At 40.5% G+C, this 27177-nt stretch overlaps 2 protein-coding genes and 1 long non-coding RNA gene across 18 annotated transcripts in view; 1 reads left to right on the plus strand and 2 right to left on the minus strand.

Annotated features, from left to right (window-relative positions):
- LOC106893430 (putative short-chain dehydrogenase/reductase family 42E member 2) overlaps positions 1 to 1495 on the minus strand; it is a 14181-nt gene extending 12686 nt beyond the window's left edge. Inside the window, exons 1-3 of one of the 3 annotated variants that reach the window (XM_014951372.1) lie at positions 1402 to 1495; positions 1032 to 1250; positions 385 to 476 (exon numbers count right to left, since the gene is read on the minus strand). The gene's annotated coding sequence lies outside the window, so the exon portion shown is untranslated. Of the gene's footprint in view, positions 1 to 384; positions 477 to 1031 lie in introns of all 3 variants that reach the window. The other 2 variants (XM_014951373.1, XM_014951371.1) reach the window with 2 other exon arrangements.
- The window catches only part of LOC106893433, a 3613-nt gene extending 1897 nt beyond the window's left edge, over positions 1 to 1716 (plus strand). The window contains exon 2 of the long non-coding RNA XR_001413072.1: positions 1380 to 1716. This is a non-coding gene — a long non-coding RNA (uncharacterized LOC106893433). The remainder of the gene's footprint in view (positions 1 to 1379) is intronic.
- Positions 1717 to 2408: 692 nt separating this feature from the next.
- LOC106893431 (putative short-chain dehydrogenase/reductase family 42E member 2) lies at positions 2409 to 25799 on the minus strand. 14 transcript variants are annotated; one of them, XM_014951382.1, is made up of 16 exons: positions 25711 to 25799; positions 24938 to 25062; positions 22784 to 24839; positions 21569 to 21624; positions 18495 to 18673; positions 16082 to 16317; positions 13475 to 13570; positions 12614 to 12674; positions 10695 to 10813; positions 9136 to 9211; positions 7850 to 7932; positions 7200 to 7337; positions 5668 to 5733; positions 4931 to 4994; positions 4496 to 4569; positions 2409 to 3295 (listed from the first exon to the last, which is right to left on the minus strand). In XM_014951382.1, exons 5-16 carry the CDS (start codon positions 18622 to 18624, stop codon positions 3092 to 3094), a joined length of 1347 nt encoding a protein of 448 aa, XP_014806868.1. In that variant the 5' UTR covers positions 18625 to 18673; positions 21569 to 21624; positions 22784 to 24839; positions 24938 to 25062; positions 25711 to 25799; the 3' UTR covers positions 2409 to 3091. The 14 variants fall into 14 exon arrangements, with proteins under 14 accessions (XP_014806868.1, XP_014806865.1, XP_014806867.1 ...); XM_014951379.1 differs by having other exon boundaries at positions 25678 to 25799; XM_014951381.1 differs by having other exon boundaries at positions 22784 to 24847; positions 25678 to 25799.
- Positions 25800 to 27177: the final 1378 nt, after the last annotated feature.

Genomic DNA, 27177 nt, shown 5'->3' on the forward strand with positions numbered 1-27177 from the left:
GGAGCCCGCCGCTCCGCGACCCCCGCCGCCCCCGGGGCCTCACCGCCGGAGACCTGTCCCGGCCGGGCGCTCCCCGCCGCCGCCCCCGCCCCGCCGCTTCCTCCTTACGTGGGCTGCACCGGGCTCCTTGGAGTCCCGGAGCATCCCTGGGGTCTCTCACTCGTCCCGCAGCATCTCTGGCATCCCACCGCAGCTCTCCCAGGGTCTCACTCATCTTGCGGCATCTTTGGAATCCCACAGTCCTCCTGGGATATTGCATATCCCACAGCATGCCTCGGATTCGGCTCATCCCACAGCGTATTTGGGACCCCACAGCATCCCATGGCGTTCCTGGATTCCCACAGCATCCCTTGGCATCTCACAGCATCCTACCGTGGCTCTTACCTCCGTGTGTCTTCACATAGCTAGGAGCTCTGCACAAGTGCATCCTGTCGATGGTTGGGGCTCCCTCCACACTGAGGTACCTGTTGAACAGGCTGTTCAGGAAAAACAGACCATCTCTTGATTACCAGTTGGGATAGTGGTGGTGGGACACGGCTCAGAGAGATGCAGAGCAAAACAGCAGGAATCCCCAAAGAGGAAACATAATCATAAAAAAATAGGCACTAAAATCCCTGGCCTCCTGAGCCGGCAGACAGTCTCTGTTCTGTTCTGTTCTGTGGATGCTCTTGCCTGGGAGGATGTGAAAAAGGTCAGGAGCGGCAGAATTTCAGAGTTACCCTTTCCATGCAAAAATTAACCTTTGAACACGTTTACCTCTTCTGTTATAGCTGTGCCATGTCTGAATATTCATATTAAATTTTAATCATTTAAAGACACACTTGCAATTATGTTAGAGCAAAAGTAACTCAAATAGCCGGCTTAAACTAAGACTCGGTAAGGACTGACAGAAAGGAGACAGCTGGCTACCCCAAACTGGTGCTAATAGTTGTCTTAAAACTTCAAATACTGGATTTGCAGTATTGACAAATCAATTGATCAAAGCCAGTTAGTATTGATCAGTACTAACAGTGATGTAAAAGGCATCTTACCTGAAACAACAAATCAGAGGTATGGCATTACAGGACTGGAATGGTGGGGCTCCACAGGGACTTGCAGCCACAAACCCAGCAAATTCCTCAGTTCGTCCTTGCTGAGAAGCATCCAAAAAAAGGCCACAGCCTGCACTTCTCACCGGGCTGTGGGTGACTGCCCGACGCTGCTCCTGAAAAGTGTTGGTGCAATCCGGAATGTAGTCCTGAGCTATCAGTCTAATAAAAGCCACATATGAAAGACTCATAAATAACTAATTTAAAAGCAAATTAAACGTTTGCATACAGTTAAAATGCTGACACTGGGAAGTAACAGTATACTTGTGGTTCTCTATTCTGCATTTCTAGGGAAACAAGGCTTACACAGTACCTACTGCAGCGCTTGCCGATCTGGTCTGTCCGTCAACCGCACCTCCACGTCGCTGAATTGTGAACAGAACTGGTTGTAATCAAACTCGGACAGAGTCTCGCGTATACTGAGTTTCTTTCAGTTTCCTGACAATGGGCACCCAGGAGTAGGAGAGAGGGCTGTGCAGTGCTAAGGGAAGATCTGTAGCGTGAGCTCAATTTGTAATGGATGAGGACAAGCTCCAAATGCAAATCTGTGAGAGCAGGCTTTACTGCTTTCACTGCACATAGAACTATTTGTTTAAAGAAAATAAAAAAAATAATTGGAGCGAAACAATTCTTTGCTCGCATAAGCTGCAGTGGTAGTTGTGGTTGCTCACACATTTTGCTGTCACTGTATCCTGTCCTTTACATATGAAGTTCTATTCTTGTAGGATTGCTGTAAGCTGTCCTGTGCACCCTGTAAATTTAAACATACAGTGAGAGAGCCCCCATAAACTTACTAGTCTTAAAAAATTCTGTAAAATGCTAACACAAAGGCAAAATGCAAATAGACAAATACAGAGTGGAGATAATCAGATGGCAGAGCTTTTCCGGCACTCGTTCCACGACCCACTCTAGCAAGTCCATCTCCCCGGATCTGTGTGGGGTACAGGAGAGGGAGCTGCTCCCCGGTGAGGGCAAAGTCGGTCCCTGAGGAAATCCTCGCCCTAGAAACGTTATGGAAATTCAGCTGGCTACACATGCCATGCATGCAGGTAGCACACGTGTAGCGTGTGTGGCTCAGGTTGCACAATCCACTCAGAAGCAACTAATTTAAGTGTTGAGATAGGGGAAAAGCGAGAAGTCTTGGTGCTTGGCACCCCAAAATGGCAACATGCAGAGCAAGCAGCGAGCCAGCCCTGGAACAGGGTCACCGGTAGCGTGACTCGGCTTCCCCTATGTGGTAAGGCAGCACCAACAGCCTGCTGGACTCCAGGGTCTTCTGTGCCCTCCCTCCCCCTTCCCACAGGCTCCTTAAAAACAGTATTTGCTTCAGATATTATTTATTATTGTATTGAAAGGATATTATTTGACTTACAAACACACATAATGTTATTTATTACATTTTTACAAAGCTTTTGAACATTAAAACTATTTTACATAAAAATTACTTCCAGTTTTCTCACCACCTGTTATTTATATATATTTACTTTCATATTTTGTTTTACTGTTTCCCAGGGCTTCATAATTCCTCATACTAACACACAGCAGCTGTAGCAGTGGTGTCATCAGAGGAATTATTTAGTCAACCCTTTCTTCCTTGGAGCTGCTGGACTTTTTATAGCACTGGTTATACTACAATGATTCCTCTTCTTCCAATTTCTTGCCCTCCCTCCTGAATTATCATTTTTAGAAAATAATTCTCAGCATGAAGCAATCCATTAATGAAGATCCATTGAAACCATTCCTGCACATGTTAGTGATAAGCTCCTTTGATTTTGTGACACTGCATTGTCCTTTGGGAACATTTCCTGATGTATCCTGTGTTTTCACTTTTGTGGCAGGTTTTTTTGATTGTTTTGGGGGGGGTTGTGTGTTTTTGAGATAGAGAAATGTCATCATAACAGTACGAATAGAGTCCAGAGTGGCTGAGGAATGTACTATGACCAGATCATTAATACTCAGAAACAAAATTAGGTCTTCTGGTACAGGTGGGTAGTTATTTGACTTTAGAAGAAGGAAAGAATGATCAAACTTAGCAAAATGCTGAAAGCAACCACCATTTTAAGGAATGTGTGATCCTTTTGGCAAGTAGGTCTTGTTTTCAGATAGTGATCCACAGAATCAGCGAATGAGAATTTCTTTGGTTTGTAACCAAGTTGATTTCGTGCTTTGTCTATTCGGAAAGTGTGAGTTACAGTAACATTCCACACCTAAAATCCAAAGGACAGTTATGAAAGTGACTTTAATATCTTATTTTCTAGACCTTGCATGAAAATACATCAACTATGATAGTACAATGGAATTTAAAACATGAATAAAGATAGACACACAAAACTATATAAATCTTGGGAGTTGGATGCTCTCCAGAGCTCACAGAATGAGCTGATGTAGCTGACAGGTAAAGACCCAGAGCTTGGGGGACTGGGTGCACGAGGAGTTTATGACACTGATTTCTCCCTTGTGAATGTCAGATAATGAACTAATGAAACCCCATACACCAGACCAGCAACCTTCCCTCAGACTGGCTCCGAACAGAGGAATGCGCAGTGAACTGGATGGATGTGCTGGAGGAGCGAGCTGTGGCCTCTCAACTTTGCAGAAAGGAATGAAAAACAGCACTTTTGGAGAGTTATATCCTCCAGCCCTGACTGCACGTTACCTGGGGAAATGCTTAAGCAATGATTTCTGATTTCTGCTTTAGAGGTAGAACTAATGTAGATGTAAGCATAAAAACAGATAAATTGCGGAATAACTGAAAAGCTACAGCAGAAGTTAATGAGGTCCATTCAGTACCTTCAGTGTCCTATTATGTTACACGCTGCAATACAGTAAGAGACTAGGTGATAGACTAGTTAAAGCATTTTGGCTTATATTATAAATTATAATACTGTACAAAACCATAAGTTAAGTTATATCAACATGAATTTGTCCAGAAGGTAGGGGTTTTTTTTGCAGAAAATTGACCTTTCATTCCAATTTAGAATAATTTTCAGCAGACTTTCTAATTATTGGCCAGCCTGGTATAATGATAACTGCTTCCACTTTCACCCAAGGCCCTTGCTCTGTACTCTTGGACCACCTTCCTTTAGGGCAGCTTGCTGGAAAGGACGAAGGGCTTGTTTTCCTCTGCGCCAGCTCCACATCAGTCATTCTGTCTTGCACCTCTAGGATGTTTCTCTGGATCATCTAATCTTCAATTAAGGTTTAATTTCTGATGATTTTATAAAGGATGGCCAGGATGGCACAGAAAAATCAGGCTACAAAATGACTGCGTAAGCCCTGAATGGACTATGCCCTGAGCAGAAAACAGAGCTCTAATGCAGACACTCCTGTCTGCATCCAAAGGGTATATCACATAATGAGAATTTTGGTCAGAAATACATAATCATCCCCTCTTTCTATATATTTACCTCATTCCTTGTCAAGAAAGGTGTAAAGCTGAAAACTGGCTTTAGTATCAGGTGCAGATATTCCATCACAGTGGCTGTGAAACAGAAAGTGACTTAATGAGACAGCTGGATAACAATAACCTGAGATAATACTGACATTGCACATCCTGTAATTCCCACTGACATCCGAGGATGCAATTAAGATGGTAGAAAGCAGTGTTTAATTCATAAAGTACATGATAGACTCAGTTTATGAATAGCCTTCAAAGTTTATCTGGTGTAATTAATGCCAAATAGCATAAACAACTGTTAGATTAATTAGAATAATGTTATGTAACTCCTACAGTTTGGCTCCCTGAATTTTATAAAACCATTACGTAGCTTTATAGGAACAGAAAACAAATTAAACCAAAACAAAACAGTGCAATAATTAAGTATGTATTTTATTATTTTTACCTGCTATATGAACCAGAAGAACAGGAATATGTATCCAGGGTTTCCTGTAGCCTAATTTTTCAAACTAGAAGGGGTACGAAGGGAAAGAATAACAGAATTTGTATCAAATTGAGGGTGTCAATAAAGCATGAAAGTGGAAAAATGCTACTGCATGGAAAGGGCAAGTGACCAAGACTGGATCTCAACTACACTTAGATACAGGCCCATCATTCCACTACAGTCAGTTTCCTGAAAGTCTTTCCAGTGTTGGCATTGCAGTATCAAATCTTTAGCATGTTCCTAAAATCCCAGCCTGACATTTATTAAAATACAAAGTTCCCTCTTTAGCTCTTAAGATACGATTCTAAAAGGCCTTCCCTTTTGCGCTGCAGTTGATGGCAGAACAAAGAAATTAAAAGCTCTGCCAGACACTAACAGCAGAACTTCTTGTGCACTTCTTGTGCAAGCTATAAAGCTTGCTTTATAGAAATGCTTCTGTTCTGTGGCAGGTTCTGAACCTCTCAGCTAAATTCTCTCAAAACAATAAGAGTAGTTACACATACCCAGAACTTCCCTTAATGCCAGCAGAACTTTGGGAAATGCAGGGAGAAAGAACATAATGCAGGAACTGACTTCAATGTTAAATAATTCAGTAATGAATGTGCACTGAATTTCACTTACTTAGTATGGTCTTTTAGTTACTGGTATGATTAGGGTCCGTACAGTGCATTAGAGCTAAACGTGCACGCAGTACATACCAAAGGGACGATCCATTCAGAAAATACCACGTTTTCACCATCATGGATGTAATACGCTTGACCACTCTGTTAAAGTAGCAGAGAAAAACAATTAGAAAAACACGGTACGTAGGATGGCATGGTTGCATTACATTGGTTGGATGTAGGATAGCATGGTTGGACAACTTGGCGGATAAGGAACTGGCTGGATGGTCACACTCAAAAAGTGGTGGTCAACAGCTCCATGTCCACGTGGCAACCAGTGACGAGTGCCGTTCCTCAGGGGTCAGTACTGGGACCAGTGCTGTTCAACATCTTTGTCAGCGACATGGACAGTGGGACAGAATGCATCCTCAGTAAGTTTGCTGATGACACCAAGCTGTGCGGAGCTGTCAACACTCTGGAGGGAAGGGATGGCATCCAGAAGGACCTGGACAGGCTGGAGAGGTAGGCCCGGGGGAATCTCATGAAGTTCAACCAGGCCAAGTGCAAGGTCCTGCACATGGGTCAGGGCAATCCCAACCCAAAATATAGGTTGAGAATGGCAGGAGAACAGCCCTGAGGAGGACTCGGGGGTGTTGGTGCATGAGAAGCTCAACAGGAGGCAGCAATGTCTGCTGGCAGCCCAGAAAGCCCCCTGCACCCTGGGCTGCATCCCCAGCAGCGTGGCCAGCAGAGCAAGGGGGGTGATTCTGCCCCTCTGCTCCACTCTGGAGAACCCCCCCCCCGCCCAGTGCTGCCTCCAGCTCTGGGGCCACCAACAGCAGAAGGACACAGACCTGTTGAAGCAGGGCCAGAGGAGGCCACGGAGATGCTGGGAGGGCTGGAGCCCCTCCACTGTGAGGGGGAGGCTGAAAGAGTTGGGGGGGTTCAGCCTGGAGAAGAGAAGGCTCCGAGGAGACCTTAGAGCCCCTTCCAATCCCTAAAAGGGCTCCAGGAAAGCTCGGGAAGGACTCGTGATCAGGGAGGGGAGACCAAAGGACAAGGGGGAAGGGTTTGACACTGAAAGAGGGGATATTGAGATGAGATCTGGGGAAGAACTTCTTTGCTGTGCGAGTGGTGAGACGCTGGCCCAGGCTGCCCAGAGAAGATGTGGCTGCCCCATCCCTGGAGGGGTTCAAGGCCATTGGACGGAGCTTGGAGCAACCTGCTCTGGTGGGAGGTATCCCTGCCCAGGGTGGGGGGAGTTGGACTAGATGATCTTTAAGATCCCTTCCAACCCAACCCATTCTGTGATTCTGTGATCTAGAATCAGAATCTATTTTCAGGAGAGTAACAGAATAGGTAGATATGTGCATATATTAATCCAGTTAAAAATACTGTTTCTTCAAATCAAAGAGGAAATTATGTATTTAATAGAGAAAAAATTAGCATCAAAATATTATCAGAATCTATTGCACTGTGGTACTCCACAATGTGTTTGTGGAGCCACATACCATTTCTGAGAATTTAACACATGACCTTCTGGAGAACCTTCGATCTCAAAACATCAAAAATTTAACCTATTAGAGAGCTAAAGCTACTGGGACACAGCATTTATAGTGTTTACTTACAGCTACATAACGCTTCTCAGAAGTGAGAGCCTCAGCAGCTAGTAAGTGAGCTTGTACTAGATTTCCTATGTGAACCCAGTTCATCTGAACTTTGTGATTCCCAAATTTGAAGTTAAATAGTCTCCGCTGGATATTTACCTGTAGAAACAGAAAACATTAAATAACTATGTTGTCCCTTTATTATGCAGTATAGCATATTCATTTTAGCTCAGCCTGAATACTTAGAATTTGCTCTATTTGTGTATAACTACAGCACAAGAAATGCGTCACAAGAAAAAAAAAAAGCTGGTGGTTTCATAGATCAAGGACTGTTGCACTCATACACAGTGGTAAAATATGGTGACATTATACTGTTTGGCTGAAATTAAAGTGCATATTTGAAAGACAATATCAGGGATGCAAACCTAGTTCTACCGTGACATTTCAGTCTTGCAGCTTTTTCTTTTCACTTAAATGTGCAGCTCGATTCTTGCCATTTCTGCAGTGCTCATGTCATGCTACTTGTTTTCTTGCATCATATGACCTGTCACCAAGCTTTCCCAACAGTCTTCCTGGAGGAATCGTTAAGAACTGCAATCATGATACTTGCACTTGTGCTATGCCCTTACAACTACTGCAGTGTCCTCCAGAGCTGACTACAGAACACGTACGGCGACTCGTGGCAGGTGGCGCGGCTCTTCTGGTCCATAGATGCCTGGTGGGCGAAGCACACAGGTATGGAGCTTCTCACCTCCTTGGAGAGAGAACAAAATGGGGTTTTCAGATAGCTTTGATATGGCTGGCATATATTGTCTGGGTTTTACATTGTGAAAGTAAAGGATCAGCCTGACCAGTCAATGTGACTCCGCTTCCTACGAACTTGTTTTCATTTCCGTATAAAATTGAATTCAGTAGTAGTCAAAGACCCTATCTTGGCAGCCTGAAAAACTGAATCCCTCTGACCATAGAGCAGCTTGAATAGGCCAGGACAAATAAAATTTTCCTACAGATATGCCACGTACTTGATTGACTTTTGCTATTTATTATAGATATGTTTGTAACATACACATTGTCCACCACTGTAGACACGTGCACTACCAGAAGAAGATCATTCCATTTGCTATGTTTAGACACCTTGCTTGCTTGCAGCTCAATGGCATCACAAAGGAATAGAAGAGGTCTCTTAAACAGAGGCTTTCAAATGAGTTGGAATACTTTAAATCAAAATTACTGCTTTAAACTCTACATGTGAATTAGTAAGTAGACTCTTCCGACTCCTGAGAACAGGCACAATTACACCTTTCAGGCTAGCAAGTGTTAACAGGTGGTAGGCATTAGCTCAGTAGTAATGCTAAAATTGAATCCCCACCGAATTTACGTTGGCCAACTTTTCAGTTCAGAGAAATCAGTAGGAATCACAGAATCACAGTATGTAAAGGCAAAGATAAATATCTCTCTTGCTACATACAGACAGAATTTTAGCTGCAGCTCTTCACGCATGTGTGACTGTGTAAGTCAACATGACCGTGATATTGCCAAAACTGCAATTATTCTATCCAGACACCTGTGAGACTTTGGGGATTATGAGAATGACCTACTGGACAGTGCTTAGAGACTGGTATTATCAGAGAATACTGAAGTGATAGACTGAATGCGGAATAAAAGCACAAATACCCTATCTATTGTAAAAGTGGTAAACTTTTAAGATGATTTGAAGAAGTAAAGAAGTAAGGTTAAATTTTCTGAATTCTCCCGTCTATTATTTGCATATAATTTCATATCCATCTGGCTATACACATAAAATAATTAATAATCCACCAAAGGGAGGAGTGGAAACAAAATAATCCTTTTTTCAACTAATTTAAAGTATACTATTTATTGATAAATGAGAAACCAGAGAATGGAATAACTATTAGCACTACTAATGATAGGAAAAACCCAAACGTTTTATACATACCTTTGAGTAAAGTTCCATTAGCAGCAAGAACCATTTGGTCTGCAATTGCCTTTGTTCTAGAATAATGATTAAATTGCTATAAAGAAAGGCAGAATATGATCAACATTTTAATCACGTTATTGCATCTGTAAAGGCAAACTTACTGTTTATATCTGATAACTGTTTAATCTACCCAGTTTGTAGACACCAGAGCAGTAAAACCAAACTAGAAATAACAACAAGACATAGTAAAAACCATAACTTTGTTTATGACAAAGAAACTTATCAGACTTGCATTTTAGCTGCACAAGTTTAGATTCAGAGCGAATTTAAGTCCACTAGTATTGACTTTACTCACTTTTTGTGCTGGATGTACTGAAATAATTAATATCAAGCCAAATGTTCTGGTGGGTCAGATAATTTTATTTTGAAAAAACATCCATTTTGAAATGGAAAAAGTTTTTTAGAACAGTAAGTTGTATATGAAATTAAAAATTCAGACTTTCCTAAAAATGTTTCCATTTCTTATTGAAGCTATGTGGGAAGTTATAAATAATTTTGTCCCAATGGTATCTTTTACTATTTTCTCTAAAAATTGCACCCAAGTCTATTTAAACTAAGGATTCTGGACACAGTTAGCACATGCTTGTTTAGTGAGGCTATTTATGTATCTGTCGAATTTTGTATTGCCATACTTTATATTGAAAAATATACCTAAAAATCCTACCAAGGAAATTTTTCCACTCTCAGGTGGCTTCATCCACCTGCTCCACCTCCCTCCATGCCCCACCGCCCTCTGCTGCTGGCTATTATACCATTGCCACCAGAGAAAACGTATGATTAGGGGCTCAGACGTTTGCAAGTAATGGCAAATTCCTGAAATGCTTTCTCAGAATCTGAGGTGCTGTCACAAACTGACACATCCAACTCAGTGCCTCGGGAGGTCTCCTGTGTAGGAATCCTGGACACAGGATGCACGTTCTAAAATGACAGCTTTTAGCTGCAGGGAGTGTGCCGGGAGCAGGAAAGAACAAATGGGAAGAGCGGCCAGAACGCACTGGGCTTCAGGGTTCAGCCAGAACATATTTTCTAAATGTTCACAGTAAAGAAGGAAATGGTATTTCAGAGGAGCCCTGAGCTGACTGTAACTACTGCCTGGCCTGCAGCAAGGTTTAGGAACCTCAAAGAAGCAAAAATGTGTGTGATAAAGATGTAGGATTTGGTATTTAACAATATAGTTCAATACAAAGGCTCACAGGGGCCATGATACTCGGTATTTACATAGTGGATGGTCCCCTGAAAGCCTTTCCTCTTAAAATATTCTTGTTAAATGTCACATTCCACTTTTCTTAGTCATTTTTAGATATTTCATCATCTTACATCTGTCTAGTTATAGCAGATTAAAGCCACTATGGTTTGAGTATTTCTTTATTGATCATGAGTGAATTTTTACGAATGAAAAAGAATTTCATGGAATTTGATGCTATCGATAGTAAAACAGCTTCTGCTCTCAGAACAGCCTTCACGTAATCTACCCTTTAGAGCACAGTAAATGCCATGCTATCACATGAACAAAGTACCTTTTCCAGTGGAAAATATGGCACCGTTTCTTCATCTCCCTCTTCAATAGGATTTCCTCCAAATACCACATTCACTGTACTGGTATATATCAGTCTAGGGATATTTCTTTGTTTGCAGACTACAACGATATACAAAATAAATTATTTTAAAACAAAAATAGAGTGAGAAACAACACATGAACCCGCAGCTTCTCTTTTTGAAAACAAAAGTTACGCTTATAGAAAAAGTACAACTTTAACATTAACTGGATTTTTTTGGCCCAAATATCTGCTATGTAAGTATTATGTATTGTGGTCACCAAAAGTTTTAAGATTAGGTACCTGCAACTACCATATCACCACTGGACTGTAGTCATCAGCTGCACAGAGGAATTATCTTGGGGGGGGAAATTTCCTCCTTTACTTCAGAAACATTTCTAAAACATGTTGATTTTACAAACTGAATAAAAAGGAGATGAGTAAGAACAATTGTTGTGATCAAATAGTACTGAAAACTCTCTGCTTCTTTCTGTAGGGGCAGTGCTGTGGAGAGCTGCCTTTTTGCCCTTTTTCAGCAGTGAGCGGTTACCGCTTCTTTCACCGCAGTCTCACCGATGCCTGTGCAGATAAGTGAGGTCATATAAGAAAATGTGCTCTCTCTCTGGTGTGGCAAAACTGTATTTGTCTCAATCTGTTAATAAGTGACAAAGGGCATGTTAGCAGGAAACACATGCTATTAGTGCATAATCAATAGTACCTTAAATACAAATGCAATTATTATTCTTTACAAAACAAAGTCTTAATTACAGGTTCCAGTCAGGTGGTAAAATATTGTGACTAAATTCTGCTGCATATGTATCATGCCTAACTTGAATAACGTACATTTTCTTTTGATCTAACAATGCTTCTAAAGTTTAAGTGAATTAATATTCAAAGTCAGGAATTTTTAGAATCTCCAGAGCAGTCAGTCCAGTTGGCTCAATGGCTCATTTTGAAAATAATGAATGTAATTACCATGTTGCAAATATTTGGAACAAAATAAAATAATAGTATCCATTATTAAAATGTAGATTAACAAGCTCATGCTTCTCCCAAGACTCTTGCTTTGTTGGGAGCCTATGGAAATTTGACATGACATATTTATGTGGGTTCAGAGGTCGGAGTAAGAAGAAGGGAATATGTGGCAACCTCTTCCCTCTAAGTCATTCAGAGTTTTACTTGCCTACCATGTCACTCTAATTATTCATACTTTTTTCAGTAATAATCCACGGTAATCCACAGGCAGCCTGAAAATGGGTCTAAATTAAAACTGCTTTTGCCATTTTGCTTTTTGATCTTTTTTGCTCTTTAGATTTTGAGGGAAAAACAAAGAATAAGCAGCTTTGGTATTTACAGAGAACTTTGAAATGTTCTTTCTAAAACAGAATATGCAGAAAGAAATCTACTAATAATTTCCAGAGACAGTAGTAAAAACTCAGTATATAATAAAAAGAGATGACATTTTGATAGATGATCAGAAAGAAGATTTTCTATATTAAGGTGATAAAATAATAGCTAAATATACTTAGGACATCTACGACTCCTGTTACCAAATGTTTGCAACACAACAAACAGTACAGTATCTCTCATGTTATTTCTATGAGGAAAGAGGATAATACTTCTCCGTTACATAAAGAGAAAGATAACCAGTACATGGAGGAGAGCTTAAGTTGGTCTGCCAAGGAATGAAGTCCAGGTTGAAAACCTATCCCCAATTCAAATCAGTGGCAGATCTCCTACCAGTTTTAATGGGACCTGAACACCTGGCTTTACATCGTACTCTGAAAGGAGGGAGAGAAGAGCCTCATTTTACTGCCAAATCAACACAGGAAACACCCAATTGAGAGTTTTTTAATTCACGGTTTGGATCAGATGCATAGAAAGAACATCAAGGTACATACCATCAATTATTATTTTTGTGCCTCCGACATTGATGGATTCTATCTGGTCTTTCTTTTGAATCTAGAAATAGAGTTTGCACAATACCTAATTAATGGAGTAAGTCACATTCACAATACAATTGTTACAATTGCCAGATCCAGAAGAGCTGTGGTCTTTTTGTGATGTATGTGTTAGTTCTCTGTTCTTCTGACATACAGTGACTCCTAGCAGTTCTCATTTTTATTGTATTGTTCAGTGTATGAATACATAAAGTTGAAAAATGAAAGATAAAATGCATCTGAAACGAAATTATAATGCTTCACCTTTTTTTTGTCACACCCCAGATAATCCATGATATACAATCAGGCTTTACAAACAGAGGTTATACTCCCTGAAAGGTTTTACAAATTCTTGTTCCAGTGGCAATCTGTCTTGTTCCTAGAAATAAATTAGTCGTTTCATGATTTTTTTTGGTAACACCCTCTGTGAATATCACTGTTATTTAGTGTAACTATATTGAGTTCCTAGTCTGTATCCTCATGACTATGAGTTCAGAAGAAGAAAATGCATCAACATTAATTCTAGAGCAATATTGTCCCACTTCTTCAGATTAGAGAAAAAGAATAGGCCTCCTTATCTGAGATCTTAAATCTATGATCTCATTTTTCTAGAGCACTTTGTGTAGTACATTAGTTGCATGCTTTGACATTTATTATTTTAGGAATACCTCTCTTGTTGCCTGTATGGATGACCTGACCTTTATAACTAACTTCTGTCTGACATACATTATACGTTCCTATACTTGTATTCTTTGCTACATGCAGACAAGTTTTTGCTTCCACAGGAATAAAGAAAGAAAACATTAGTAAAATTGTACTTGCTTGTTCTAATCCTGACATTCCACATGCAGCTGCATGAAAAACACAGTCAACTCCTTCACACGCTTTGAACACTGCATCATAATCCCTCACATCACCCTATAAAATGAGAAAAGACTAATAGAGCTCATTACATTCTCTACAGAATTAGTATCTATATGGCTATTAATGAAAATGTGAAGTGATTCTGATCTATTTTTCACAATACTTAACTAGCATTAAACAAAACATAAACATGGAGAAATATCCATGACTAAGATTTTTGTTAGTATTTTGTTGCAAAACAAATATGACTCTTGTTAGCTTCCATTATAATACATATTTTCACACTTAGTCCTTCAACCTGCAGGCTGGCAAAACTTGTTTGACTTGAATGGGAGCAGCACGTACTTAAGGGCTGGAGAATCACAGCAGGAAGGGTTCAGCTGTTTGCCGTGGAATAACCAAATAAGAGAACTCCGTTTCTGTTCGCACCTTGAGATCTGATTTGTGCAATCTGGACAAATGTCTCTTTGCCCAGCTAAGGTTTACTGAATGATAAATTTAATTACCGTTTTGTACAAGATTAAGAGTACACATTATATGCATTTGACACTGTATTAGTATACATTAGTGTATTCCAATCACATTTTATGAAATGCTATATAGTGCTGAATACTGTACTATATTAAATACACAGGCACTATATCTAGTATGAAATGCTATGCTGTGCTTTGAATATTATATTGCATTTTTGTACACCAGGCAATACTATGTGAATAATACTCCACATGCATACAGATGCCAATAAAAATATAACACTTTTCAGAATTATAATATTTCAAAATATTTGAGATTATTTCATTTACTGTAATGAAACTTGAGAGATAATCACAAAAGAAATGGCTGGAGGCAATATTAAGAGGTAAACTAATCAGTTTTCAACTCTCAACTTTTTTCTTCTGAGGTTGCCAAAGTATTTCACAAATATGTCTGACTTACACTTCTTACCTTCAATCAAATACTAAAGTAGCTAACCAGTATAAACAACATTAGCAATCTCCAAATCACCAATCAAGGCTCTGAAGTGACTTATTATTTTATTTACTAGGACTCCATAGTTCCATTTCATAGGTAATTCAGCTATACTTCATATAAAAAGCCCTGTTCTCAGATTGATTGTCAGATCTCTTGAGTCTCCTTTAGAAGATGTAAACTGCCATCAATCCACCAACTTAAATCAAATTATGTGGATTTATATCATTAACAAATCAAGCCTATCATTTTTGACTGGTTCCTCAATAACACTTTCTCACTCTCCCCCATATTCTGTAAAAGCTGTTTATGAAACTGAACAAAAGAACAACCATCCTGAGTCAGACAAAAAGTCTGCTTAGCTCGCTATCTGCCCACTTCACAGTATGGTCCATCCCCTTTGCCACCCCTTACATCTGTTCCACACTGCAATTCAGTCCAAAGGAGAAAATCTGTCATCACCTCAGTAGCTCCTGGAACAAGGATCCTGTGATCATTTTCAGCTTTGCCATCAACTTTCTAGTTCGATTGGTGGTGTTCAAGAGTTCTTAGAAAAGGTCAGCTGAATGATACCCAATGTCCAGCTAGACCTTGTGCAAGACAAAGGGAGCACACACAAACTGCCAGTACCCCCTGTGTACCCAGAACCCAAAGCTGATGGACAAAGCAGCTGTGAGAAGCTGGTGGTCCCCATACCTCCCAACCAGGGGGCATGTTGTCCTCCACAGATGGCTGTGAGCCATTAAATATTTGCAGTCTCTCTTATTCCACCTCTTTTGCAGGCATAATGAATTTCTTGAATTGTTAAGAATCAAAAGGAATCAGTGCTTATAAATGGGTGCCCTGGGAAGAGCAGGAACAGGGGAGGTATATGTGACACTTTCCTCCAGAATGCTTTTCCAGTCTCCAAGTATATTCATTCAGAAGTTTTATTGAGCCTAATTTAGCTTACCTATTTAGTGATCTCCAGTGGAAGTAAGGTTTTTGCAAGACTTTGTACATGCCTTTTACCCACTCCATTAAAAAATAACAACTTTTTATTTGTATTGAGCTCACAACTCCTCATTTCACCTGATGGCCCTTCCTTCTTGTACTGGAAAGGACAGTCAATCCTTCCTTGTCTGTCTCCATAGCATCCACAGTGGGAGCTCTCCTGCTCCCAAGTAATCTCTTTTCCAGACTGGAAACTCTGCGTTTCCTCAATCATTCTCTGTCTGGTAGTCATTCTACATTTGTGATCACTTTTATTGCCCCGTCTTTCTGTCACCTTTTTACTTGAAATTATTTCCCATAGCAGTAAACTTTGTCACTTCATTGTTCCCTCCGTCGGCTAGGTGAGCTATGAATGTGTTCAATGGCACCTCCCAACACATGACTCTTCAGAACTTCACTGGTAACACTGAGAGAACTGACCACTTGGAATCCCGTTTGCTGCCTCTTCATTAGGTACTTATACATTTGAGGACCTTTACCAATGACTTCTTATTGTACTTAAAGACATTCCAGTTAATGCTTTTACCAAAAATCCTTAAGAGGAAGCCTTGCTAATGCACACAACTTTTTTTCACTGCTGTTAAATGTATCATTTCAACATACCTTGAAAAAATCTGCTCCGTTTGGAATTTCCCATTTAGGTTTCTGTACATCAAACAGAACAACAGCAATTCCTGACCTGACAAGAGCACATCCCAGATGGTATCCCAGGTAGCCTCCACCTCCTGTCACCACCGTCCTTCTGCCTCCGTTAACCAGTGGCCCAGCATGTTCATTTACTTTGCTCTCACACAGTTGGCTGCTGTGGAGCTCTTCTGAAGATCCTTCTTGCATCACGGCTACAAGACAGAAGAACTCTTGAAAATTCCTGCATAATACTCTGAGGTCTGGGTACTTTCAGTAAATTTCACGTTGCAATGCTCCTTTTGTGATTATACTATTTTTTCCTATATGCTTTCATTATTTTAACATGTTTAAAGTGTATAAATTCATAATTTTGGTGATGGGTTTTCTATGTACAAGTAACGAGTCTGAATGCTTCAATATTCCAATGTTTTGGAACATTGGAATAGCCTCAAGTTTCATATTATGTAGAAATGATGAGAAATTACTAGATTTTAGAGCCATTGTAATGACCTAACCTTAACAGGTATGATTACATTTTTGAATATTTGGTATATCAAACATTTTATCCCTGAAAACTCACTCACTTCTGATATATTAATGCCAAATAGCATTGTTAGCCTACTAGTCAGGAAAAAAATAGATAAGAAATATAAGAAAGGATTGATTCTGCTTTTACAATTAACTTTATTTCACAGTTGGGTCACAGTTTGTCAGTAATGATGAAGATTTGTTACCACTTAAATCTTTTCTGGTTATATACTAAATATATTTAGTTTTCTGTCCAGTACTTAGTAACTTTTGTCCTTATTGTCCTCATAAGGGCATTCATATACAGTAGCTAAACTGACAAGGAACAGAAAGCATAAGCCATCTGCCCTGTGGGTTCATCTGTGTGGGAAAGCTGCAGAGAATATCATTCTGTGATAAGCAATTCCGCAGGAGTTACCCTTCTGTACTCTTTGTTCTGTGTTAAAATTGAGTTTATTCTACAATAATCACTTTTCTTTAGAAATTCCCTTATATTCTGCAATTAAAATGACACATATTCCAGATCACAATGTGCTCCAAGAAATCAGTCAAGTTAATTTTCCCCACAGACAGCCCCTATTGACCTGATTCCTTGCATGGCATTTGCACATTAGGATCCAGGCTCTTATGTCCCCAAATAGAAATCCAGAATAAACGCATACGAATAAAGTCACTGTAAAGCAAGAGCCCAACTGGGTGCCTGCCAGTATAATATAGGAATATACATCCAGTTCCTCCAGATTATTACGGTTTTCTCATAGTTGGAGTGGGTCCTCACAGCAACATCCCCACACATGAGAGTGCATCACCTTCCACCAGCTGGGCACAGACACTTAAGCATAGTTTGCTCTCAGTCATTTACACCAGGGTTGAGCAGAGATTATGCAGAAACTGGGCATGACTGGTAACTGGCAGCTGCATCACTTCCAGGGTGACAAAAAATACTAGAGAAGCAACAGAAAGTGCAGTCCACGGTACACAAAGTTACAGACTACTTTTGCTGTTGCCTAGTTAAGAGAAATATCATAAAATTACAAAAAATTATTTTATGCATTGTTTTTCAGATTTAAGACATGGGAAAGTAAGTACCAGATTCTCCATGCTGTTACACTGTTTTAACACCAATGTCAGCTCACCAAATTCAATGAACAGAGTGGCATAATGCAGAAGAAAATATGGGCTCCTTATGTTAAAGAATATCCTGACATTTCAAAAATTAAAAATAATCCTCATTTTCAAAACAAAATTTAAATTAGAACTAATATAATAAAACTAAACCAAGTATGCTTCTCCTGTTCAATCAAGGAAATTTAAATTTGCATCTCTGTATTATGCTACACAGTACTTTTAAGCCATATAAAATTCTTTTGCCTTGACTTCTTTGAAAAAGCACCTTTTTACACACTGTAAGGAGAAGTAAAGTCAAGCTTGTCACATATACCATAAAAAGACATCTTGGAAAAATGGCATATATTTCAATACTTGCCATTAATATCTCCTTATATTCTAAGTAAGCTGGAGGTTGTACAAAAAAGTTTGAAGATTTTGCTAGAAATGTCTTTCTTAAAAAGCACTAATAGCACTGATATTTTAATCTGCTTCATGGAATTAGGAAAAAAAATAACAAATTCTTGAATGTAAACAATTTCCTTGTTTCTCTAAATTTATAGGGGCTGTTCTGATTTATCAATGTGTTTTGCACAATGAGCGCAAGTTACATCTTAAGCAGTGCATGCGGTTTGAGTTGCTCTTAGCTCCCCTACTGTCATTTCAAGTATTAGAAATGCAGAAATTACTTCCCATAAAAAGTTAGAGTCAAACATTTAAAGTTTTTTAAAATAGCTAAAGAAGTATTAAGTACCCTTAGTAGAATCCTGGATGCCAGCGTTCTCCCAGTCCTTCCTGTCCACGTAATATGGTGAGACTTTTCTCTGCTGGGCAATCAGTGACACAAGGGCATCCGGTCCTCTCAGACAAACAGACGTTCTCATGTGCTCAGCCCCTTTTGCTGTTCCTGCCCCTTTGTAGCTGGTGGCTGGGCTGGGAGCCAAAAAAGGGCAGGGCTTAATTTGTACATAATTTACGTTCCTTTTCAGGAAAAAATGAATTATTTTCTCCACATTAGACCCTTCTAAATAGAATGGTATCTCTTACTGTTACTTGGTAAAAGTATTGACAAAGACACTAAACAACACAAATATATCACCGGTACCATCATTCTGTAGACAAACTGTGCTAGATTATTAAGACATCTCACACTGTTATTAAAAAGTATGGAGAAAAGGGTTCTTTACTGAAGAAAAACAGGAAAGAAATTCTTAACGCTAACGTTTAAAAGTGGACCTCTCTCAGTTGTGTTAAACTTTGGTAGGATCCATCTCATCTATCAGCAGAGGGAATGGAAACACATTCTCCTACCTGCGGTTTTGAATCTAAATTTAGATAAAGAGAAGGATCAAAAATCTTGTTTGGCAGCAGTACTTAGCAGCTTCATCCTAACTTTACTATCTTCTTCCCCAACCAAATCATGTATTTTCAAAGAGGCTTAGACGAGTGAGTTGTTCTCTGGTTTCCGAGATGAATGAAGCAAAGGCAGCAAACTAACTGGTACGCAGCAGAGCAGGAAAAGGTGATTTACTATTAAATAATGCATTCAAAGTGAATAATGAATTAAATGATCAATAATTATAGAAGTTCTTGGATCCTAAGATTTTAAAGCACTTCAAAAAACACACATATCCTTTTGCACATTAAACAATGAGAAATCAAAGCCAAGATTTTAAAATGGGTGTGTCTAAAATTAGGTCTCAAAGCAGTAGTTAAGATGCTAAAGAAACACTCCCAAATCTCTATATAAGTGACTACAATTTAAAATGTTGGCATGTTAGAAATATCTCAAGTTCATAGGTGGCTTTGCAATTTAAATGTAATTAACATTCATGTGCTGACAAGAACTCAGACTGACACCTAAACAAATATATTTTAGCACATCATATATGTATATAAGTCCCTGTAGTCTGCATTAGTACCAGAATCTTGAACCTGTCAAGGTAATCTGTACTTCTCAGATTTCCAGATGAGTGACAAACCAGCAAAGAGAATGTAACTTGGCTTCGGGTTCCACTTGAGCCAGAAGGAGACACCTTAGAAGAGCTTTCAGAACTAGCATTTTGTACCTCTCCTGTTAATGCTTATTCTCATATCTTAGATGAAGAAGAGGGGTGGCCATATTTTATTCACTGCATCCTGCTGAGTCTTTTTGAAAGAAACTGAAGCTAAAGTTACAGTAAGCAAAGCTGCTGCATTAAGGTTTAAGCTTGCTTTTGGTCTGGAATCACAACTCTATACCCTTTTCTACTTTTTCTACTTTTTCTCCTACAGCCACTCACAGTTCACAAAGGCGCACAGAAATAAACAAAACTTCCTGCACTTCTAGGAGATGACTGCATAAAATACAACAGCAAAGAGTTTGCCTGTTTATTTACATAGAGAAGGTCCACATTTCAAAATGTTATGTCGGCTTATCAAAATGTCACTCACATCCAGACTGTAAAGCAATGCTGAAATGTAATCACAGTGTTTCGTAGAGGAATAAAGTAGGTTTACACAAGCTGATTTCAAACCATGTGCTGATAGATCCACAGATAAATTTTAATTGAGTGAGTAGGGCTCAGGCCGTAACACAGACAAGACAATGCATGTCTCCAGTACACAAAGGGACAGTCTTGTCCTCGTGTAGCTCTATAGGCACCAGACCTGGGATGACAGAACGGTATTAGGTCATGGCCCAGGAGATAGATATTAGGAGACTGGGGCTTTGCCCCTCTATTTAGCAGGTCCCATTAACTCCATAGGTCTGCATTCTCAGGCCACAGAACGGGAGCAATTCTCCAGCTGTGAGGTAATAGGAACCCAAATGAGGGTTTTTAATTGTGTGGAAGACACTATGCAGAGAGGAGCCTTTGACAGAGACATAACCAAAGCATGAAGAGCTAGACAGAGGTCTGAGTTAAAATGACAGCCGGATGTTTGGCTTGAGTCATAGGCAGGATGGGATGTTCTGCAGTGCCTAAGGGCAGAAGAACAGCAGAAGAACTTAAGAGACAAAGCTCTCTCTTAAATCTATCTCAAGGACAGGATTTTGCTGAAATAACTGGAGCATAAAAATGTCCTCTCTTCATTTGACTTATTAAAAATTCTATATCTAAGCCCCAAATTAGTAGAGTTGCCCAAGTTCATTGTGTGTTTGAACACCTCCTTGCGCACTTATTCACCTTTAGATGCCCAGTGATATGCAGTGACACAAGCATATGAACTCAGGGTGGCGAGACTCGTTCAGACAGCGTACCAAACCACAGATCCTCTGCAACCCCGAAAAAGTCTGGACAGATCTGTTGTACGGTGTAAGTACCTTTTGACTAAAGGTACTTAGCTCTTTGTGACTACAAAAACAACCATCCTCGTAACAAGGATTGAGTCTAAAACAACGGAGTGGAGAGAAGTGAAGTTACAATGGTGATGGTATTCACATTTTAAGCGAGAGATGACAGAAAATGTTAAAAAGCATTTAAATCAGAAGGTCTTGCGATATTAATGGAGAGAGGAAAATAATGGAACTCTCCTCTAAACATGATACATTGCTGTGCTTGGAATTTTTTGCTTCAAAAAGAGAAATCATGTGATCTGAATTTGGGAAACAAAATTTAAGAATAATTCTGTTTCATATAATCAAATGCTAAACATATCAAATATATCTAAGGAATGAAGTCATCCTTAAAAAAACTTGCCAACACAATATTAACGCAACAACAGATGTAATTTAATACCCAAAGTACGCATCATTCAAATGCAATATTAAATACTTTACAATAATACAACATTCTTCACATTCCTTGCTACATTAGAAAAGAAGGATATAGCAGCAAATCAACTTACCCATGTCATGCTCTAAGTCCATGCCCGGAGGGAAAAGAAGATGCAGATCCTTATTCCTGTTATTAGACAAAAGGTATATTTTTTATGCCAAATACAGAAAAAAACCCAAACAACTCTATGCTAGGACTAAGTTAACATCATTTGGGCAGTAGGCTCCTGCTGATTTTTTGTTAGGCAAAGATAATAAGCACCATCACTATGCATTTCAATAGCTTGTCTTTTGTAAAGGCATTTTTTCTGTACAGCAATGCAATTACACATTTCTGTATAATATAACAACAGAAGAAAGTTACAAATATACATTTAGTAGAGATTATACTATGCTTTTTCTGTTTTTCTGACATCCTGTCATCGGTTAATGACAGGACATAAGAAATGCATACCATGCTTTTCCTTCCTAATGCTATCACGATACAATGTTTCTAAACCCAACAATATCTAATACTTCAAACATATTTTTCTTCCTAAAAAGTCTGAAAAATCAAGGTTTTCTAGTATATTCTTCAGATAGCTAGCTGCAAAGCTGAGAGATCAGATTCTTATTAAATCTCACATTTCTTCATTAGCATACATAAGTATTCTCACTCCTTTCCTTTCTCTTGTGACTTTGTGTATTTATTTCTGTTGTGATTCTGTGTATTTCACCGTTTCCTCATGGAAGGAAGAAAGCACACAGATACTTCAAAACACAGCCTTGGAATGTGTCATATAAAATGCTTTTCAAGTTACGCTGTTCTCATTTCCTTTGTATTCATGGTTGCTTTGCATGCTACACTGATTTACAGGTCAAATGAAATGATAACAGTGAGACTGCATTGCCAAATCAGGGTGGAATTCCAGGAAGAAGCAAATCAACTTTTAATACCAACAATGAAGATGCCCTTATATCAGCTCTTAGGTCTTGTTAGAAAAGGAGACAGTTTATGCAATATTTGAAGGCAAGGAATACAAATGCATCATATATAAAACCACTGCATTAGCTTGTACTGAATAAAGGCATGCTTCTGTATCATGAACAGGGATGACAGCATGGCTTCTTACACAAAGGAATCACAGAGAAAACATGAAAAACAGAGCAGCTATATATATGCAGGTTTAAAAAAGATTACTGAAGACCAATGCTAATAGGTTTTAATTCAAAGGTTTTCTAATGGTTATTGCACTGGAAGAGAGAAGTACAGATCATCATTACTACTACATGGTTTGTCTTCATACCTCAAAACACTGAAGGAGGTACAAGGGCACAGAAAGTGGCTCAGGGCGGATGGAAGAGGAGGGTCTGTTTTGCACTACGCCAGTCAGATGTCATTTGACTGTAAATTATGGCAGTACGTGAGCTGTTCCACGTGGGAGTTACCCACTCTTGCTGCAAAACCAGCGCTCTTCTGATAGGTGGCAGGACACATACTTCGAGGTAGCAACTGGTTTAGCAATTTGTCTGCAATTTATTGCATGCAAATCAACATATTCAGTGAGTCACAGCAATGACATGACTTACAAACAAGCTAACAAAAAGCTTACAAAAATATGCATCTCTGTAAATTATAAAACTCCTCTTTTACTATGTCTTGAATACAGTGAATTGCATTCCAGGAACAATAAACCAGGAAAGCAAATGACATATACCTGACAGATCAACATTGAAAAGTAATTAACAGAGCACTCAATTAGTCTGGTCATCACCACTGAAGCAGCTCCTTAAAATGTCTTCCTGACTAAGTAACCCTAAGACTGATGGGAGCAGGTAGAACAGGAGTTTCCAGGCAGGTAATAGGCAGGAGACAGAAACTATATTTTCAAGGAAGGAGCTGCTCTGAGCAGACAGCAACCAACAAGGCTTCGAGAGCACGGAGGGAGGCTGCACAGCCTGAAAACAATTACAAAAGAAGTGAAGCTAGATGGTATACAATGGCTAAATACTGTAATACGCCACTATTTTATAGCTTCTCTGGTTACACAAACTCTAACATCAACATTTGTTCCTTACTTTTCAGTTGCATTTGTCTTGAACAGGAGACTTAGAAACAGGATTTAAAAACACTGTTTTCAGTGTTCTCATACAGTTACCGGTTGCAGGGTTAACCATTTAAATACTTCTTCTCCTAAAGCTGTTTGACTGATTAGATATGCAGCTGTCTGAAAATCTGGATCATAGAAATGTTTTCTAATCAGTTGCTGGCTTATTCTGTTCAGAGAGAGGAGAGGGGTATTCACCATATGCATATGTGAACAGAAGCTCAGGCAAAACCGAGTTCAGTTCATCAGACACAGGTTATTGTCAGGAGATGTATTTAATACAAACTGCACTATGGCTTAAGACACTCATGAAGGCAGCCCGCTCACTGACATGCCAGACTAAACACAGCGCAACTTTCAACAACTTCATTTCAAAATAGGTATAACCTGAGGTAATACGAAGTGCTTGCTGTCCTCTAAAATTGTTTTACTTCAGCCAACTTATTTTTAATACCACGTGCAAAGATTTTACAATTTGGCAGACAGCTTAAATCAACATTTTAAAGGGGGAAAAACCTCTTCGCTTTTTCACAACACAAAAGCTACTTCTTTTTTAAACCAGATTTGCAGAAGAGTTTGCTTCGATTGTGCGGGGCCCAAGTACTGCAGGTGGACCTTCTGGAGATTCTGGATCTTCGTGACTGACACAGTGAGGTACACTGAAGTGGAGGCACTCCTCAGAACAGCCTAACAAGTATTGTGAAGACCAGCAAAACCATTATTACTCTACACAGCTTATTGAACCTATTCATTAAATGCTTTCCTAAAGTTAAGTTTCTTTGATTTTATACATTTAAAATTTACCTAGAAAACTTTTAACTTCCACATATCATGACAAGATCCATGACTTGACGCTAATCAAAGTTACAGTAAACATAACCCACAAATATGCAGTATTACCTGTGAAAACCCAACCATTCACTAGCTGCCTTTCTAAAATGAGCTGCTGCAGTTCAAAATCTGATTGATAGGCATCTTCATTAAAAAAATAAAAAAACCTCAGCTATAGTGACATACAATTATCACCTACCCTAAACTTCAGTAAAAAAGGATTCAATGCTGAGATACTCTGACGTTCCCAGAGATAAAAAAATAAGATTTATGGCAGTACCTGTAATCACAGGGTGCGGGGATACAGAATCACTTACAGACCAAAATCATAAACAAGATGAATACTTACTCAGAAAGTCTGGACTCAAAATCAGTAACGGTCTCTTCTGTAAACTCCATCTCTTCAACACCATTTCCCGAATTCCTGTAATGCTACACATAATTAGCATCAGAGACGCACACAAATTAGGACTGAGAGATGACACAAATTAGGACATAAAGACAGGGCAGTGTTGCACTTACAAAAAAATATTGCCTTCATTTATCAGATGCTTTAATGTCAATTGTAAGGATTCTAAACTGTACTTTCTTAGCCATTCTTCTGTGGTTTGCACCTTTTTAGACTGTATTTTCTTCACTTGTACCCTCTATAGATCAAATAAGAAAAAATTAAATGCAGCATGAGAAATGAAACGTTCTGTGACAAAAATATAAGTCCTAAGGACCGGAGGCAGCGTATATCAAAGAAGGACATAATTTCTGGTACTGGCATACTCTTTTCAATGTGGGATGCAAAGGGAAAGAAAATTTCAGTATACCCTCAGATTGTGACCTAAAGGAAGGGGAAGGAGAGCTTAGTTTGGAGGAGACAGGAAGGAAGACAAGAAATAGCAGAGTTTAGTAAAAGAAACAAAAGAGATTTACCAGCGATTTACCAGCGAGAGAGAAAAATTAACCATCTCTGAAGCCCACCTCATAGAGTTTGAAGGAGTATATATTGTCTTCTGCTTTTCTAAAGAAAAATGCAGTAGTAACAGATGATCTACCTTTATTGTTTTGCCCAATTTGCTCACAGACTGATTCATCTCTGCAGAGAAACTACATGTAGTTTCATGATTTTAATGAAATTGTCTGTGTCCATACGTAAATATACGTAAGGAAACATATCAGTTGCCTATTAGCTTATTTATTCCCCACTCTGCATTTATAGTGGGTATCTGCTACTTTTCTAGTTGCTTCATTTAGCAGGAAAACTTGCCTACCAGCAGACCTTGCATCTTGTTGATATATGTTACCGGCAATCCATTAGCTGGTCCCAGGTCAGATACAGTAAAATCTTGCCACGGTGGACGATCACCATGTAGACTGGATTTTGTGGTCACTCTACAAGACAATGAATTTTATGGGATGACTTCATTACCCATAATATTTCTGTATTGTCATAAAGTCCGGGCAGGAGCCGAGAGGGAGGGGGGGGGGCAAACCAGGGAGAGCACACCGCCACAGTAGGACAACAGCAAAGTAAAAAATAACTGCAAAGAGAAGTTACAATTATCCATCTATACAAACCGAATTAGGAACTATTCTGCAAGTTATCCGTTAAGGGATTTTATGCAGTTAATGACGTGTACACGCAGCTGCCGGGAGACTCCACACAGCTCCACCAGAAAGTCAGATGAGCAAAAGCAAAGGGCGGGGCCGGGGGGCAGCAGGAAACAGCCGCGCCGTGAGAGGCGGGCTGGAGGGCGCGTAGGTGAGCTGCTCCTCGGGTTTAGGCAACAAACCACAGCAAAAATTATCATAAAATCCTGCTTTTCACTTCGCTGGGCTTCCTCAGTGCGTCCCCAGCGCCCCTCGCCCTTCTACTCAGCAGCGGTGTGCGAGCAGCCCTCCCGCCGCGCCGTCCCGTCCCGTCCCGTCCCCCGGCACGCCCCTCACCGGGAAAGGCCACTCAGCCCCTCCGCTCCCGAGCCGCCCCGTCCCCACAGGCTCTCTTCCCCGGGGGAAGGGCTCCCCCGCTCCCCATCCTCCCCGCTCCCGAGCCTGGGCACCTCCCGAAAGCTCGGGCTGCCACCGCGCCTGGGACAGGGAGCTCCCAAGCCCCCTCAGCATCGCCAGGCCACGGCACCTCCCGGCACTCACCGGCCCTTACCCCGGGCGGGCCCGGCGGCTGCACCGCCGTGTTACGGCGTTGCCGGTGGAGACGGTCCGCCCGCTGGCGGGAGGAGCCGGCGCCGCTTCCCGTCGCCAGGGAGCGCGGGAGGCGCGCGCCAGGCCACCCCTGGGGCGGAGAGGGACGGAAAAGGCCGTGGGTCAGCGGGGTCACCGGGCCTGTGCTCGCCGCCCCACGGGAGAGCCCCTCCCACAGGGCACACAACCGGCTCAGCCGCCGGGCTGCCCATACTCGCCATAGCAACCGCGCGGCTTCCAATTGGTTACTGCGCATGCGCAGCGTCGTCTTTGTGGTTCGCGTCTTCCCCCGCGAAACCGCGTGCGACTCGGGAAAATACGGATGCGTTTCCCCGATTTCCCGGGGGGTCCCAGGTGCCCGGGGGGGTTCCTAAGGAGGGGAAGGCGCTTTTCCGAGGGGGAGAGGGGAGGGAGGTGTGTGGGGAGCCCCAAAACTTCGGGGCGGGGGTGTGTGTGTGTCGTAAAAATTCGTCCGGGCTGCCCATACTCGCCATGGCAACCGCGCGGCTTGGGCTTGGTTAGTGCGCTGGCGCCACCCGGTGGTCAAATTCAGGTACTGCACATGCGCGGCG

Source organism: Calidris pugnax, unplaced genomic scaffold (genome assembly GCF_001431845.1).
Source record: "Calidris pugnax isolate Ruff unplaced genomic scaffold, ASM143184v1 scaffold198, whole genome shotgun sequence".
Classification (NCBI taxonomy): domain Eukaryota; kingdom Metazoa; phylum Chordata; class Aves; order Charadriiformes; family Scolopacidae; genus Calidris; species Calidris pugnax.